This window comes from Ranitomeya imitator, chromosome 1 (genome assembly GCF_032444005.1).
Source record: "Ranitomeya imitator isolate aRanImi1 chromosome 1, aRanImi1.pri, whole genome shotgun sequence".
Lineage (NCBI taxonomy): Eukaryota > Metazoa > Chordata > Amphibia > Anura > Dendrobatidae > Ranitomeya > Ranitomeya imitator.
Window position 1 is genome coordinate 736,878,206 of NC_091282.1, and position 17,585 is coordinate 736,895,790.

General features: G+C 45.2%; 1 protein-coding gene across 1 annotated transcript in view; it reads left to right on the top strand.

Annotated features, from left to right (window-relative positions):
- Window positions 1-262: 262 nt before the first annotated feature.
- The window catches only part of HIF1A (hypoxia inducible factor 1 subunit alpha), a 76,570-nt gene continuing 59,247 nt past the window's right edge, over window positions 263-17,585 (top strand). Inside the window, exon 1 of the mRNA XM_069733696.1 lies at window positions 263-591. Within this exon, the coding sequence (XP_069589797.1) occupies window positions 560-591 (32 nt within the window). The 5' untranslated portion in view covers window positions 263-559. The remainder of the gene's footprint in view (window positions 592-17,585) is intronic.

Genomic DNA, 17,585 nt, shown 5'->3' on the forward strand with positions numbered 1-17,585 from the left:
ATACAGATCCCGAGAAGGACCAGAAACAGAGAGAAGCCACAGTGTGTGAAGTCAGGTAATGAGTAGGTTAATCTCTTTACACTCTCATGACCTTTCTCTCTCCACACGCTGCTCACACCCCCTCCGCCGACATCAGCTGACTATACTGAGTGGGCGTGGGGGAAGACAGGCTCGGAGGCTCGGCTTTCGCCTCTTCTGATTGGTGGCTTTTAGTGACGTCAAGGCGTCACTCTGAGAACCACGCCTACGTGGTGACGCAGGCGTTTTGTTTGCGTAGAAGCGAGAGAGAGAGAGAAAAAAGACGAAGAAGAAGAGTCCGTATCAGACCGGTGAGAGGAGCAGAGCGTGAGAACTACGTACCGGCGACGTATTGCGTCAGCAGCGGCGCGGCCTAGCTCCGGCACACGGCGTTTCCGTCCAGCTGCAGCGACTTCCTCCCCGGGCTTTGTGTCTCCTGAGTGGATTATTACCGTCTCGCAGCTTCTTGTCCAGGCCTCAGTGTCCGCCCGCAGCACCCGGCGTCTGACGCAGCTCCGGAGGCCTCCTTGCCCCGGCTGGCATGGAGGGAATAGTTGTGAACGACAAGAAGAGGTGAGAGCTGCGTGCGCCGCCGCCAGGGGGCGCTCCACAGGGGGCAGTCTATAGAGCCGGGGCCCTTGAAGTGTCCTTGTATACTGTGCAGTGATCTCTGTACCTGGGGGCCCCACAAAGGCTCCTGAGCTGGGGGTCCTGCTGCCTCTGGGACTCCGTAGTCCCAATTTAACCCTTCCCTCATTAAGTTGGCTGACTTAAAGGGGTTGTCCAACTCTGGGGGCTATTGATTTATTTTCCATAAATACACGTATTTGGGGCTAAAAATCATTTATCGCATTAGGTTTCACTAAAAATGTTGCACCGTTTGCTACGGCCTCTATTCATCACCACCATTTCTCCAGTTTTCCAGAGCCTTTTTAGAGGCTTTTTGTATTTGCTGCTTATTCTGTACATGTTTTGCACCACTTAAAGGGAACCTGTCACCCCGTTTTTTGAGATTGAGCTATAAATACTGTTAAATAGGGCCTGCGCTGTGTGTTCCTATAGTGTATGTAGTGTACCCCGATTCCCCATGTATGCTGAGAAATAACTTACCAAAGTCGCCGTTTTCGCCTGTCAATCAGGCTGGTCAGGTCGGGAGGGCGTGGTGACATCGCTGGTTCTTCCTCAGCTTTACGTTGGTGGCGTAGTGGCGTAGTGGTGAACAAGCAGCGCGCGATCTGCGCTGTCATCCCTTGCATCGGTGGGGGCGGCCATCTTCCTGGGGCCGCGCGTGCGCAGATCGAGTGCTCTGCTGCACGGGGCTTCAGGAAAATGGCCGCGGGATGCCGCGCGTGCGCATTAGAGATCGCGGCGGCCATTTTCCCAAAGCCGAGATGCAAACTCGGCTTTGGGAAAATGGCCGCCGCGATCTCTAATACGCACGCGCGGCATCCCGCGGCCATTTTCCTGAAGCCCCGTGCAGCAGAGCACTCGATCTGCGCACGCGCGGCCCCAGGAAGATGGCCGCCCCCACCGATGCAAGGGATGACAGCGCAGATCGCGCGCTGTGTCTTCACCACTACGCCACCAACGTAAAGCTGAGGAAGAACCACCGATGTCACCACGCCCTCCCGACCTGACCAGCCTGATTGACAGGCGAAAACGGCGACTTTGGTAAGTTATTTCTCAGCATTCATGGGGAATCGGGGTACACTACATACACTATAGGAACACACAGCGCAGGCCCTATTTAACAGTATTTATAGCTCAATCTCAAAAAACGGGGTGACAGGTTCCCTTTAAGCTTTTTGCCTGTGGATAAATATATATTTTTATTATTTTTCCTCCAGCTTTTCTTTCCCAGATGTTTCAGGTAGACTTCATAAAGTGTGATAACACACTAGGCCTAGGTATGGCAGAATATGGCGCATAAAGACTGAATCCCTAAAAAAAGATCTTAATGAAACTCGGAAGATAACCTTGTTATACTAATATGAACTTATTCCAATAAGAAAAAACGGAGCTTAAAACTGTTCTGTTTCCAAAAAAGTAACCCCCTACATTCATGTATAGCAACTTTATGTCAAATAAATACATAAGTAAATAAATTGGTTACTCTGCTTCAAATACAGTGAAGTGGAAAGGAAAACTAAATTAAGAAAATGAAACTGTAAAAAAAATCTAAAATAGGTATAGATGAATACAACTAAAATATCTACCGTAGGCATACATTGATATGCCACACAGGGTTTTAGTATGCACCCTTTTACCAACTGTTGCATATTTTTTTTTTTTTTTTTTATGTGCATATTGCTCGAGTCCTCCCCCCGAATGTTTTTTTTTTTTGAAGAATTATTTATTTATATAGCACCATTGATTCCATGGTGCTGTACACTAGAAGGGGTTACATACAAATTACAGTAAGCAAACTAACAATGGCAGACTGGTACAGAGGGAAGAGGACCCTGCCCTTGCGGGCTCATTTTACTGCAATTTTTTTTTTTTTTTTTTAATAAGACAAATACGGTATGTGTCTTTTGTACTGGTTTTTAGTGCTGGGCACAAAAATGGTTTAAAAGAAAAAAAAATTGATCCGCAGTCTCCATTTTTGACGAATGTGCCACAAAAAAGTCAGCTAATGCCACAAAAAGTCAGCAAATGCCATATGCCACAAGAGAAAAAATGGGATGGGAAATATATACTAGATGGTGGCCCAATTCTAACGCATTAGGTATTCTAGAATACGTATGTATATAGCGGCCACATAGTATATAGCAGAGGCCACGTAGTATATAACACAGGGCACGTAGTATATCACACAGCCCACCGAGTATATAACACTGCCCATGTTATATACTGCGTTAATACAGGCCACACAGTATATAGCAGTGGCCACGCAGGATATAACACAGCCCAAACAGTATATAACACTGCCCACAAACTATATAACACAACCCACGCAGTATATAGCAGCCACGTAGTATATAGCACAGCCCACGCAGTATATCACACAGCCCACGGAGTATATAACACAGCCCATGTTATATACTGAGTTAATACAGGCCACGCAGTATATAACACAGCCCACATACTATATAACACAACCCACGCAGTATATAGTAGCCACGCAGTATATAACAGAGGGCACGTAGTATATTGCACAGCCCACGGAGTATATAACACTGCCTATGTAGTATATAGCAGCCACGCGGTATCTAACACAGCCGACGTAGTATACAGCAGTGTGGGCACCATATCCCTGTAAAAAAAAAAAAAAGTTATATACTCACCTCCTGGGATCCAGCGAAACTCTGGCGATGCACGCGTGGCTGCCGCCATCTTCCGTTCCCAGGATGCATTGTGAAATTGCCCAGATGACTTAGCGGTCTTGCGAGACCGCTAAGTCTTCTGGGTAATTTCGCAATGCATCTCTGGGAGCGGAAGATGGCGGAGGCCGCGAGCGCATTGTCGGATGACGGAAGGTGAGAATAGCAGTTTTTTTTTTTTTTTTCATTATTTTTAACATTACATCTTTTTACTATTGATGCTGCATAGGCAGCATCAATAGTAAAAAAAAAAGTTGGGGACACACAGGGTTAATAGCAGCGGTAACGGAGTGCGGTGCCCGTTACCGCTGGCATTAACCCTGTGTGAGCGGTGACTGGAGGGGATTACGGAGCGGGCGCCGGGCACTGACTGTAGGTGAGGGACTAATCGGACTGTGTCCGTCGCTGAATGGTCGCGGCAGCCACGACAGGCAGCTGGCGAGACCAATCAGCGCCACACGATTTCCGTTACGGAAGTTGCAGACAGAAAGACGGAAGTACCCCTTAGACAATTAGATAGATAATTTTTTTTTTTTAAAGACATAACTGGGAACCAGTCAGTGAGCTCTTTTTGCATCCAGCATGTGTACTATAGGCTATAGAAGGAAAACAATACAACATTTGCAACAAAACTGAAATTAAAAAATAATTTTAGCCCAAAATATTTGCATTTAAGTAACAAAAAAATGTATAATTTGGCAATAATGTTTATGAATGGCTGGTAAGCTGATGCAATGGTAGCGTAATAATAGTGATGGTGTTTGGGGGGCCGCGAAATGTATTAAGATGACACTTTATGTCATGACACTTTGACCAGCTTAGAGATGCCCTTAATCTGGTAGACTGGGACAATATCCTCAGAAATGAGAATACAGATAATAAATGGGAAATGTTTAAGAACATCCTAAATAGGCAGTGTAAGCGGTTTATACCTTGTGGGAATAAAAGGACTAGAAATAGGAAAAACCCAATGTGGCTAAACAAAGAAGTAAGACAGGCAATTAACAGTAAAAAGAAAGCATTTGCACTACTAAAGCAGGATGGCACCATTGAAGCTCTAAAAAACTATAGGGAGAAAAATACTTTATCTAAAAAACTAATTAAAGCTGCCAAAAAGGAATCAGAGAAGCACATTGCTAAGGAGAGTAAAACTAATCCCAAACTGTTCTTCAACTATATCAATAGTAAAAGAATAAAAACTGAAAATGTAGGCCCCTTAAAAAATAGTGAGGAAAGAATGGTTGTAGATGACGAGGAAAAAGCTAACATATTAAACACCTTCTTCTCCACGGTATTCACGGTGGAAAATGAAATGCTAGATGAAATCCCAAGAAACAATGAAAACCCTATATTAAGGGTCACCAATCTAACCCAAGAAGAGGTGCGAAACCGGCTAAATAAGATCAAAATAGATAAATCTCCGGGTCCGGATGGCATACACCCACGAGTACTAAGAGAACTAAGTAATGTAATAGATAAACCATTATTTCTTATTTTTAGGGACTCTATAGCGACAGGGTCTGTTCCGCAGGATTGGCGCATAGCAAATGTGGTGCCAATATTCAAAAAGGGCTCTAAAAGTGAACCTGGAAATTATAGGCCAGTAAGTGTAACCTCTATTGTTGGTAAAATATTTGAAGGGTTTCTGAGGGATGTTATTCTGGATTATCTCAATGAGAATAACTGTTTAACTCCATATCAGCATGGGTTTATGAGAAATCGCTCCTGTCAAACCAATCTAATCAGTTTTTATGAAGAGGTAAGCTATAGGCTGGACCACGGTGAGTCATTGGACGTGGTATATCTCAATTTTTCCAAAGCGTTTGATACCGTGCCGCACAAGAGGTTGGTACACAAAATGAGAATGCTTGGTCTGGGGGAAAATGTGTGTAAATGGGTTAGTAACTGGCTTAGTGATAGAAAGCAGAGGGTGGTTATAAATGCTATAGTCTCTAACTGGGTCGCTGTGACCAGTGGGGTACCTCAGGGGTCAGTATTGGGACCTGTTCTCTTCAACATATTCATTAATGATCTGGTAGAAGGTTTACACAGTAAAATATCGATATTTGCAGATGATACAAAACTATGTAAAGCAGTTAATACAAGAGAAGATAGTATTCTGCTACAGATGGATCTGGATAAGTTGGAAACTTGGGCTGAAAGGTGGCAGATGAGGTTTAACAATGATAAATGTAAGGTTATACACATGGGAAGAAGGAATCAATATCACCATTACACACTGAACGGGAAACCACTGGGTAAATCTGACAGGGAGAAGGACTTGGGGATCCTAGTTAACGATAAACTTACCTGGAGCAGCCAGTGCCAGGCAGCAGCTGCCAAGGCAAACAGGATCATAGGGTGCATTAAAAGAGGTCTGGATACACATGATGAGAGCATTATACTGCCTCTGTACAAATCCCTAGTTAGACCGCACATGGAGTACTGTGTCCAGTTTTGGGCACCGGTGCTCAGGAAGGATATAATGGAACTAGAGAGAGTACAAAGGAGGGCAACAAAATTAATAAAGGGGATGGGAGAACTACAATACCCAGATAGATTAGCGAAATTAGGATTATTTAGTCTAGAAAAAAGACGACTGAGGGGCGATCTAATAACCATGTATAAGTAAATAAGGGGACAATACAAATATCTCGCTGAGGATCTGTTTATACCAAGGAAGGTGACGGGCACAAGGGGGCATTCTTTGCGTCTGGAGGAGAGAAGGTTTTTCCACCAACATAGAAGAGGATTCTTTACAGTTAGGGCAGTGAGAATCTGGAATTGCTTGCCTGAGGAGGTGGTGATGGCGAACTCAGTCGAGGGGTTCAAGAGAGGCCTGGATGTCTTCCTGGAGCAGAACAATATTGTATCATACAATTAGGTTCTGTAGAAGGACGTAGATCTGGGGATTTATTATGATGGAATATAGGCTGAACTGGATGGACAAATGTCTTTTTTCGGCCTTACTAACTATGTTACTATGTTATGTGAACTGTCTTGTCTTCTGGCGTAGTTTTCCTTAGGGCCGCCGCTCACACTTGTGTATGAAAAATTGGTCCTATTCTCATACAGGGGAGTGGGACAATTTTTTCCTCACTTGTCATCCTTTTGCTGTCTGTATACAATCCATTTTTTAATCAGCTGTTAATGTTTTCAGGACCATTTGCGGTTTCTTCCTATGATACAGAACTGTACTGTTTTCATTAAAATAGGATGCGATTTTTATTTTTCCTCGCACTGTCCAATTTTGGAGTGCAATTATAGGATGCTGTGATGTAGTACGGTAATTTTTGTGCTCACGCAAAATACAGCAGAGAGACAGAGATGCTCAGATCTGCACTGCTTCAGCGAATAACATTGCTCTGAGTGCAATCTGATTCCTTTTTTTTTTTTCCTTGCATTGCACTCGGCTGACTTTAAATTTAGCGCTTTCATGGTTGATTGTGTTGGGGGCAGTGTCAAAGGTCGCAGTACTGACGTATAGCAAGTGGCAGTAGTCCTGTATATGGCGGGCATACACCGTAATGTTGTCTGAACCTGAAATAAGTGAGATTGACCACCTGATGTGTATGGCAGTGTTGTGACTCCTTTTGGCAGATGTATTGGGGTGGGGGGGAAGGGGGTGAAGAGAAGGATTGGGCATGTTGGGTTTGCTGTAGGCCCCATATTCTGTAATTGCTGCTCCTGGTAGCTAACCACATCTCTCTGGTGTCATACATGCCAGCGATTAGCTGCAGCAGTCATATGTTTATTATGTTTATAGTTGATTTCACCTCTGCAGCAAAGTAAACAAAGATAGGCATGGAGCTCCCCAGCGCTTTGGGGTGTCTAAAGTTGAGATCATGGCTATTTTTTTTTTTTTTTTTAATGGCTACATTTCTTGCAGTTCGAGGACTTAACTTTAAAATCCATGCAACCTATTTTAAGGCCCATCAGTCCGATCTCCCTTTTTTACATTAGTGCTCCAGATGCTAAATGTCTCTGTAATGTCCTTTTATAGATCTGATCTGCGAAAGTTAAGGTACCGTCACACTAGACGGTATCGCTAGCGATCCGTGACGTTGCAGCGTCCTCGCTAGCGATATCGTCCAGTGTGACAGGCAGCAGCGATCAGGCCCCTGCTGTGCTGTCGCTGGTCGGGGAAGAAAGTCCAGAACTTTGTTTCGTCGCTGGACTCCCCGTAGACATCGCTGAATCGGCGTGTGTGACACCGATTCAGCGATGTCTTCACTGGTAACCAGGGTGAACATCGGGTTACTAAGCGCAGGGCCGCGCTTAGTAACCCGATGTTTACCCTGGTTACCATCGTTAAAGTAAAAAAAACAACCGCTACATACTTACCTACCGCTGTCTGTCCTTGGCACTCTGCTTCTCTGGTCTGGCTGTGAGCACAGCGGCCGGAAAGCACAGCGGTGACGTCACCGCTCTGCTTTCCGGCTGCCCGGCGCTCACAGCCAGACCAGAGAAGCAGAGTGCCAAGGACAGACAGCGGTAGGTAAGTATGTAGCGGTTGTTTTTTTTACTTTAACGATGGTAACCAGGGTAAACATCGGGTTACTAAGCGCGGCCCTGCGCTTAGTAACCCGATGTTTACCCTGGTTACCCGGGGACCTCTGGATCGTTGGTCGCTGGAGAGCTGTCTGTGTGACAGCTCTCCAGCGACCAAACAGCGACGCTGCAGCGATCCGGATCGTTGTCGGTATCGCTGCAGCGTCGCTTAGTGTGATGGTACCTTAAGAGGTCTTGTGGTGGTGTAATCTTCAGATGTCATGCTGGAGATTGCTTTATGATTGATTGCAGTTTTCCCAGGGCAAATAAACACACTGTGCATTTATTGTTCACACCCCTGGGGGTCATTCCTGCTTTGTACCCCCTCCTCCTCTACACCCAGCCAGTCCATGCTCAGGAAAGACTGTACAGGGTGGGTGAGGTTGTGAGTTTATAGTCTCCTTTCCTGTGCATTGTGGTGTTGGTGGATTCACAGTTTGAGATGGGACCTCGTAGACCCCTGCAATAACGGGCTGTAACTGAAATCAGCAGTATACTGTGCAAAGTGTATCTGGTGTGAACATGGGCAAATTTCACAGGAGGCCAGTTAGGTCATGAGTTTGTTTTTGATTCTGGGAGGAATTCTAAGGCTATGTGCACACGTAGAATGGTCCTTTGCGGATTTTTCTCCAGCGGATTTGATAAATCTGCAGGGCAAAAACACTGCGTTTTTCTTGTGGATTTACCATGTTTTTTGTGCGGATTCTACTGCGGTTTTACACCTGCGGTTTGCTATTATGGAGCAGGTGTAAAACCGCTGCGGATTCCGACAGACAGTGCGTTAATGTAGCACAACGTGGGCAGCGGATGCAGTTTTACAACCCACCCGCTGCCAAAAACACAACGCATCCGTGTGGCCATACGTCGCAATGCGTCGCTAATGCAAGTCTATGGAGAAAAACTGCATCCTGCGGGCAACTTTGCAGGATGCGTTTTTTCTCCAAAACGACGCATTGCGACGTCCGTCACACGGCGCTAGTGTGAAAGTAGCCTAAGACCCCCTGGGAAATCTCCTGGAGGACATAAAAGCTAAATGCAAATGTTGCTTTTCTTTGGATTTGAACCCTGGGCCCCAGTTAACCCTTTGGGAAAATCTGTAAAATGAACTTCTAGCTAGCATTAGTCTCCGAACTGCAGCCCTCCAGCGGTTGTGCAACTATAACTCCCAGCATGGCTCTCCAAAGCATTTTGAAAACCCCCGCCTACTTGCGTTACAGCAGTCGTTTCCTAATAGTTTTTGGATACCACTTCTTGCAGGAAATGCTTGTTACTTCTCCTTTATACTGAAGGATATTCTTATCTCAGCATTGACCTTGGTGCCGGTCTCTCCTGCAGCGTCTGCTGAGGCTTCGGGCCTACTTGTTTTCATGATTGCCAAAGGCGTCTGTTCGCTGTAAACATTATTTCCGGCAGCTTTTCTTCCTACAGAATAATCAGTCCACAGCCTGGTGCGACATGCTGGGATTTCATCCTGACGTACACATGCAGATATAGGCTGTGTGCGGACATATTGTCTTTTCAGTGATACAGGCAGCATCTGTGGAGCCACTCCAGGGCCGTGTGATCATGTCAAAGTATGGATTGGGGGCTAGGTTCCTAGAAAGGTGCTCATTGTTGTATAACCCCGCTGTCCTGTAGTGGTCTTCAGCCCACCCTCACAACTATTGCAAAACTACCACTCCTTGCATTTCCTGACATTCGGAGACTCTGAACAAGAAATCTGTCATTTTGGGTGTCATAAACCTTTTTTGCCTTCAGTGCTGCAGCTGAATAATCAGGAAACCCGGTGCATGAGGTTAGCTACTTCTGATATTGTTTTTGCTTTCCAAGAGATCTGTAGGGGATAATAAGCTGCTCAGGGTAATGAAGGAAAACTAAGCAACCTGTAACTAATGGGCCTATAAACAGCAGCGCAATGGACCATGTGCTTCATGTTCACTGGAAAAATACTGCGCGATTTTGTCATTTTATATTCCTGGTATTGTGCACTGCAAAATAAAGTCTTAAAAGGAAGAACCAGCGTCACCAATATCCATGGGATTTCTCTGGTATTGCAAGTGAGTTCATCAGAATAGTTCTGCCTACCGAAACCATTGACGCCTCTTGGTAGGGAATATCTTGGAGTTAAAATAGAGAAAATGAACTTTATTTCCTCATGTAAATTGGCTCACAAATGCCAATTGTGCCGTCATCAAGCTCGGGGAATGTTCTGGGGTCTGGTCACTAAACCCCACCCTTTTGATTTTTTTACTGACCAATCCTTCTCCTTTTGCAACATTAAAATCCTGCAGATGGCCCTTTCCTTGATTTTCAGAGTTGTTCCACCCCTTTAACACACCTCATTTTGGAGCAAAAATCCTGAGCTGTTCTGGAAAGTAAATTTCTCTGGTTACACCCCTTATCCCCTCTCGGCATCATATTATGGCTAATGCACTTGCACTAGCCACTTTTTGCTTTGTAATCTGAGAACAGCATGATATAGCGGAAATGACCTGGATTACAGTGAAATGTCAGTTATTAGGCTGGCTGATGCAGTTTTCATAGAACCCTGTCCTCTCTTCTACAGATCTAGCAGAGCTCGGAATGTTGAGCCCTGTATAACCCCGCCCATACCCCTGATTGGCAGCTTCCTGCATACATTGTCAACAAGCTGCCAACCAGTGGGGGCAGGGTTCCATAGATTAGCAGGACTATTGTGCACACAAGACCTAGTCTGGCAGTAATAATCTCCTTCTGATAAACCCCGATTGTATAGAAACTGCACACAGCTTAATAAGTGACACATCCACTGAATCAGGCTCTCTAGTCCTACATTACACTGCTCTCAGACTAAAAAGCAAAATCCTGCTGACAGATTGTCTAAGTAGTTGCTTTTGTTTGGTGTTTCCCATTGAAGTCTGTGGGAGTTGCAGGTTTTGGAATAGGGGTGAATTATGAGCTCCACATTTTACATCCCTTATACTATGTACATGAGACAGTCATCCACTGCTCAGTCCTTAGGTATTTTGCCTCCCCTTTGTCTACAAAGACGTTTTCGGATTTGAGTCCAGGATTTGGTTTCACATCCACTTAGATGTTTGCAGTCAAATTCCAGCACTTAGTGTCTGATAATGAAATTGTCAGAAACCTTACACAGTCTCTGATGGACGAGCCCTGGCCTCTGACTTGTTCAGACCGGTGCACTTGCCCATGGCTATTTCTGGCTTTTCGGACAACTTTTGCATTTGCTTGGTTAACAGCGGGCATCCCAGCCCTTGTAGGGGTTTGCCACCTAGCCTTAAATGTGACGGTGAAGGAGCTGTGGGCAGGTGTGCCAGCAGGGTGATGATCCATTTAGGATTAGGCATGGTAGCCTCATTAGTTTTGACCCAGTTATTCCTATGAAATGGTTATCTGATTGGATTGGAGCAGATGCCAAGGTCTCGTGACTTGAGCGCCTCTGGTGATGTTTCTTTCGGAAATTCATGCAGATTGGTGAGAAGATACTAATATATGACAAGACAAATCTGCAGCATCACATGCTGCACTACATGTTGCTTTTATTGTAGGAGGAAGAGTCTCTACACTGTTACTTATTTGTTGCTGTTACAAAGATTGACAGATCCAATTATGTGAATTTTTGATGCCAAGTTAAGTCCTCAATACACATTAGAAAGCTTTTGGCCAAGTGATTGTTGGGTTGATGGCCGTCTCCCTCGGCTCCTCGATGTTCTTTGTGAAAGAGCTGCTACTGGGCTCCTGTGGCAGAGGCTTGTCTCCAGTGAGGACAGAAGTATCACCACCCCTTCTCTGCCTCCTAGCCTCATCTGCTGGGAGGACCCCCTACACATTAGAGAGTGGACGATAACTGCAGGTTGGTCTGTGTATGGAGCCCTCTCTAAGATCTCTCGTACACAGGATTGGCTGGACTAAACATGCCGGCTAATTCACTTGTGATATTAGAGGTCACAAGATTGAGGTGCCACGCATCTCGGAAGGATGTTTGGTGGGCCCAATGCATTATGTCTTTTTTTTTTTTTTTTGCGCTAAATTCATCAAAATCGCACACATTGTTCATGAAATTTGCATATAAATAAAAGTTTTTTTTTTTGTTTTTTTTTACCTGCAGTGTAACTTTTTAACGGAATAAGTCCTATATTCCATTGTCACAGAATTTGCACCAAAATTCCAGTATATATAAAATCCCTCATTTGCCTTCCCGATATATTGCCCTTGGTGGCAAACTAGGGGAAAAGAAGCCAGGCAAAGGCATAAATCGACGTAAAAAAGGCATAAAAAAACTAAAAAGGGTACAAATGCAATTATTTCTTGGCCCCAGCGCGACTTCATTGCCTTTATTCACCTCACTTGGTGATACGCTTTTTAAAAAATTTTTTATTGGTAAATATTTGCCAATCAGCAGTCGTCCGATAGTTTCTTTAGATCGGCACTACAGATGAGCTTTACATGAGTAGTGAGCATAGGATGCCATTGTTCTCGGCAGCACAGGTCCTGTTCACGGAGAATGATGCTCTGCTGTGACCTATGATCTTTTGCACAAAACAAAAGCTCATTTTACCCAACAAATGAGTTTTACTTGTTTGTCAGGTGTCTGGCAGCCTGTTTACATTGCATGTTTATCATAAAAGGAGCGTTCCTAGGAATGCTCGTTCACAATAATTGTGCAATGCAGATTTAAGAATCCCAGCACAATACACTGCAGGCATTCGACTGTTTCAGACATGGAACCGATGTATGAGTTATACATGCCCGTGGGCGCATCCTTGCTCTCCATACACTGGTACACTCATCTTGACAAGGGCATCCTGGCTAAAACGCGCGAGAGGGTGGTGCGCACTGACATCCACTCCAGTCCTTTATATTCAAGCAGTTAAGCCATCTAATAATCATCAAATTATCCTTAGCAGGTTAGGTCTTTGTAAACACATTATACAGACCTCATTAGGTCACATAGGATAGTGCAATGTCTATATAACTACAGTGTTCATACTATACATAATACACATAGATACATACATATACATAGATATTATCTCTGCCAGTGCGCCCTGTTTTCTGTATGTGCATGTTTTATCCTTCCCCTCTCTCCTTGTACTTGACTATGTCTAATAAACTTTTGTACCATAACATTGGGATATTTGATCATTTGATTTTTGGGGTTCTTTATGATTCTTTGCTTAAATGGCACCATCATATTCCCTTCAGCGCTTTACAAACATCAGCACTGTCCCCATTGGGGCTCACAATCTACATTTCCCATCAGCATGTCTTTTGGGTATTGGATGGAACCCACGTAATCATGGGGAGGACATAGACTCCTTGCAGATGTTGTCATTGGCGGGATTTGAACCCAGAATCGCAATGCTGCAAGGCCACACTAACCACTGAGCTACAGAAATGACTGATGACTGACCATGCACCAAGCCTTATGAAGGGCCAATAACTGATTGTACTAGTCGATCTGTGCTAGTTATTGGGCCAAAATTGCACCATCTAATTTTCACTTTCTATTTAGAAGGGTATGATCCCACCTTGTTAATCAACAGTAAAGTTTGTCCCTAGTAAAGCCAAGCTCTTAGTTGAACCTGTCACCAGGACACCAATTTTTGCAGCCCCTGTCTAAGTGTATGGAGCAGTATGTGCTAATTGGCACTAAATGTCCTACTGTAGCGCTGATTTGGCATATAAGCTCCTGCGAATAAACATTTGCTGGCCCTATAGATGCCCCCACCTGTGACACCTTTTCACAACAAAGTAATTCTTCTTGGAGCAAATGCTTCTTTCTAGGTGATGAAAAAGGTCATAGTATCACATGAAATCGGGGGGGGGGGGGGGGGGGAATTGGGGTACTGAAATGGCCTGTTGTGGTGTTCTGCTGGATATGAGTGATAAGTAATGGTGCATGAGTGATGCAATGCTTTTAGTATATGGCTGCATCCTGCACGCTGTGTCCTCTGCCTTGTGGAAGATTTTTAAGGGCTCATTCACATAACCTGCATTTTCTCGTCCATCCCACGCCTACAGTTTCCAAGCCCGACCACCGTTCTGATGATGACGTGAACGAGCTGCATCGTATGCATATATGATCTTATTGGTTTACATCAGGAGACCCTCAAGCAGGCTTACAAAGTACCACCACTATACAGCCGTGTAGATAAGACCTTTGGCTGGAGCATTGCATCCATAGGTAGCATAGTCATGGTCGCATAGGTCCTGACGATGAGAAAGTGGAAAAGATAAAAAGCAATAGAATAAAATATATAGGGAAAATGGATGACGCAAAAACCTTTATTTGCTTATGGCATGTGGGACCTCCATCTCTGACTCTGCCCCCCCTTCCCCCCGGGGGCTGCACAGTGGTGACTTTGTGCACAGGGAGAAGTTTGGCTGAACCAGTTCTCTCTAGTTTTGCATTTGGAGCCAGTGAGTTTCCCCAGCGAATGCCTGTGCATGAGTAAGCGGAGTGTTACATTGTGTTCCCCTAATCACACCTTCCCTGTGTACTTTGTATTTTGCCTTTTAACCTAGATTTGTAGCTGCAGCTCTCTGCTAATGAACAGCAGATGATGCCTCATAAAGAGAGCGCTTCGATCTGGAGAGCGGCCAGCAAGCCTCATTCTGCGGGAGCCGCTCCACATTGTAAGCGATCCAGGAGGCTCCGAGTGTTTGGGAATTTCACTTTTTGTGTGTCGCGAGCATCTCGGAGCTGATGTAAGCGCAACTGCCAAGTTCATCATATCGCACGACCTTTACGCTGATGACTATTCAGCCTGATCTCATTTACAGATTAAAGGATAAAAGCCCTGGAAACCACAGGTGTCTCACCTCCGCGATCAGCAGTTCATTCCCGGGCACAGGAGCTCTTCTACATTGCGTAGATATGATCGTGCATGAATTTCTGTTCAAAAGAGAAACCCCCCAAAAATTGATATTTTATTTTTAAAACGCCACTTTTCTGTATGGCCCCGGTGGGTATTGCAGTATTCATGTGCTGGAGCTGAGCGGCAATAACGGATACAGCCCATGAACAAGTTGGATGAGAAAAAAAAAAAGCCTTTACTGGGGTTGTTCAGGAATAGTAAAACTTGTAAACAGAACCATCAAGCTGTTTTCTCCTGAATTCTGGTGTGAAATATTGCTGAGTTTCTGTGCAACTCTTAATTGTGCAAATATTTTGAAAACTAGTGTGGAAACGTACATCTTAATTTCAACCAAGTGGCAAAGGACGCAAAAGAAGTGCGCTCCAGGCCCTGAATTGAGGACATTTTAATGCGCCAATCTCCTCAAGAAGGCACATGCCAAGTTACTACAGCGTACTCATCATGACTGGCATGCAAAATGCCAGTCTTCATAATTGACGCCCTAGGGCCCACTTCATTATTGCATTTGAATATTGCTCAATTAGTTGTAGTTTGATTTTTTTTTTTTTTTTTTTTTTCTTCACAAATTCATCAGAGAATGTCTTTTAAAGTTTCTTTAGTTAATTTTTTTTTTCCAGGTCGTCCCTCCTGACAGCACCACCAGTAGGTTGCCCTTCATATCCTTGATGGGGACAGGAACACAGAAGAGGTTAAATAGCCCCTCCCCACTTCAGTGTTTTTCCTGTCCCAATCAGGGACAGACGCAGGAGAGAGTTCTCCAGAAGAGAACAAATTTGCCTGATGCCGGAGTCAGGTTTCGGTAGAGCAGGCGCTCCCGAGGGCGGTCTTTTCCTCTTGGAGGGGGTTCTGGGCCGCAGGAGTCTCATGGAAGGACTCCCCAAATCGCAGGATACCGACAGAGGTTCCTCACGCGACAAGGTAGAGCTGTGTGCTCCCGTTAGCTGCCTCATCCCTTCACAAAGGGGCTCTGAGGCAGCGGCTGCTGCTGCGGTGTTTGGCGCTGTTCCCTCAGGTTCCACAAGCAGCCGGCGGCGACGACGTTCCCCGAACTTCCAGTCCGACGTTCTGTGTCAGAGGGCGCTGGTGACGACTTCCGGGGGGCATGGTCAGACTCCCGAAGTCAGCGGTGCCGGTGGTTTCCGGGTGCACCGAGATACGTCAGCGGACCAGGAGTCCGGGACATGATGGCGCCAGGATCAGGGTCCCAGGCTGGTCAGCGTGCGTTCCAGATGGCGCATGTGCAGTACAGCTGGGGACCTGCAATCAATGTAGATGCCAGCAGCTGAGCTCAGAAGGAGGACGAATCAGATGTCTTGAAGTCCGGTAAGACGGACTATTTAATGACAGACAGCTGACAGCACACCTGACTTGGTAAGATGGAAGGTGTTAGTCGTCCAGACGTCCAGTCCTTAGAGCTGCCCACGGACCATGTGAGTAGACGTGGTGGGGACGTAATTAGCGGGACTTTAGATCTGTAGCTACAGGGCTTTCCTTTACATTTTTAGAACAAGGACATTCCCAAGCGGTCTGCCACTAAGAAAAAGGCTATCAGATGTCCGTTATGTGCTGCCAAGCTCCCAGATGGTTATAACCAGAAGTTATGCGAAGTGTTCATCACTAAACTACTCAAAGACGAACAAGCTTCGTTATTAAATTAACATTAAAACCATGATTATAGACGAAGTGCAGGCTACAGTATCAACATTGGTGCCACCCCAGTCTCCTCACTCTAAGAGGCCCAGATGGGATATGGACTTAAGTTCAGAAGAAGGAGAGGTTTCAGGATATTCTGACCCAGACTCTAGTGAAGGTGGCAATTCCTCTGTTGTATTTCCGGAGGAACGCAAGAGATACCTGTTCTCGTCCGAAAACACGGATGTGCTACTAAAAGCAGTTAGGAGCACTATGAAAATGGAGGACTCCACTGAACCACTATCTGTTCAGGACGAAATGTTCAGGGGCCTGAGAACTTGCAGAAAGAGTATTTCCTGTCAACAACCATATAACTGCGATGATACTGGAGGAATGGGAAGATGTGGGAAAAAAGCTAGTAGTCCCGAGGGACTTCAAGTACAGTCTTCCCTTTGATCCGGAAGAAACTAAAGTCTGGGAATCTGTCCCAAAAAATTGATATTCCGGTAGCTAAAGTCTCAAGGAAAACATCTATTCCTTTTGAAGACTCGTCTGGGCTAAAAGACCCGATGGCTAAAAGGTCAGAAGATCTCTTTTAAAAAAAAAAAAACAGCCTGGGAGTCGTCAACTGCCATTATGAAGACAAACATAGCGGCCACCTCTGTAGCAAGATCCGTGAGCCTCTGGGTAGACGAGCTGGAAGGTCATATTAAAGACAGGACACCCAGGGAAGAAATTCTGAAGTCCCTCTCAGTACTGAAAATTGCAACTGATTTCATGGCAGATGCTTCAGCGGAGTCAGTGCGGTTTGCTGCCAGAAATAACGCCCTGTCAAATGTGGCAAGACTGGCCTTGTGCCTGACATCTTTGATGGGAGATATTCAATCGAAAAACAAACTGTGTTCGATTCCATTCTCAGGATCTCATGTTTTCGGTCCAGTCCTAGATGAGCTGCTCGAGAAAGCATCCGACAAGAAAAAAGGCTTTCCCGAAGAGAAACCAAAGAAGACGCCATTCTTTCGGAGAACTCGCTCCCACCTGAGGCAGGACTACAAAGGGAAAGGGAAGTCCGGCAGATGGAGCTACCCTAAAGGTGGCAGAGGAAGAGGTTCCTTTCGAGACCAATCATCAGGACCCAGCAGACAATGACGCCAACAATATAGGAGGAAGACTACAGTAC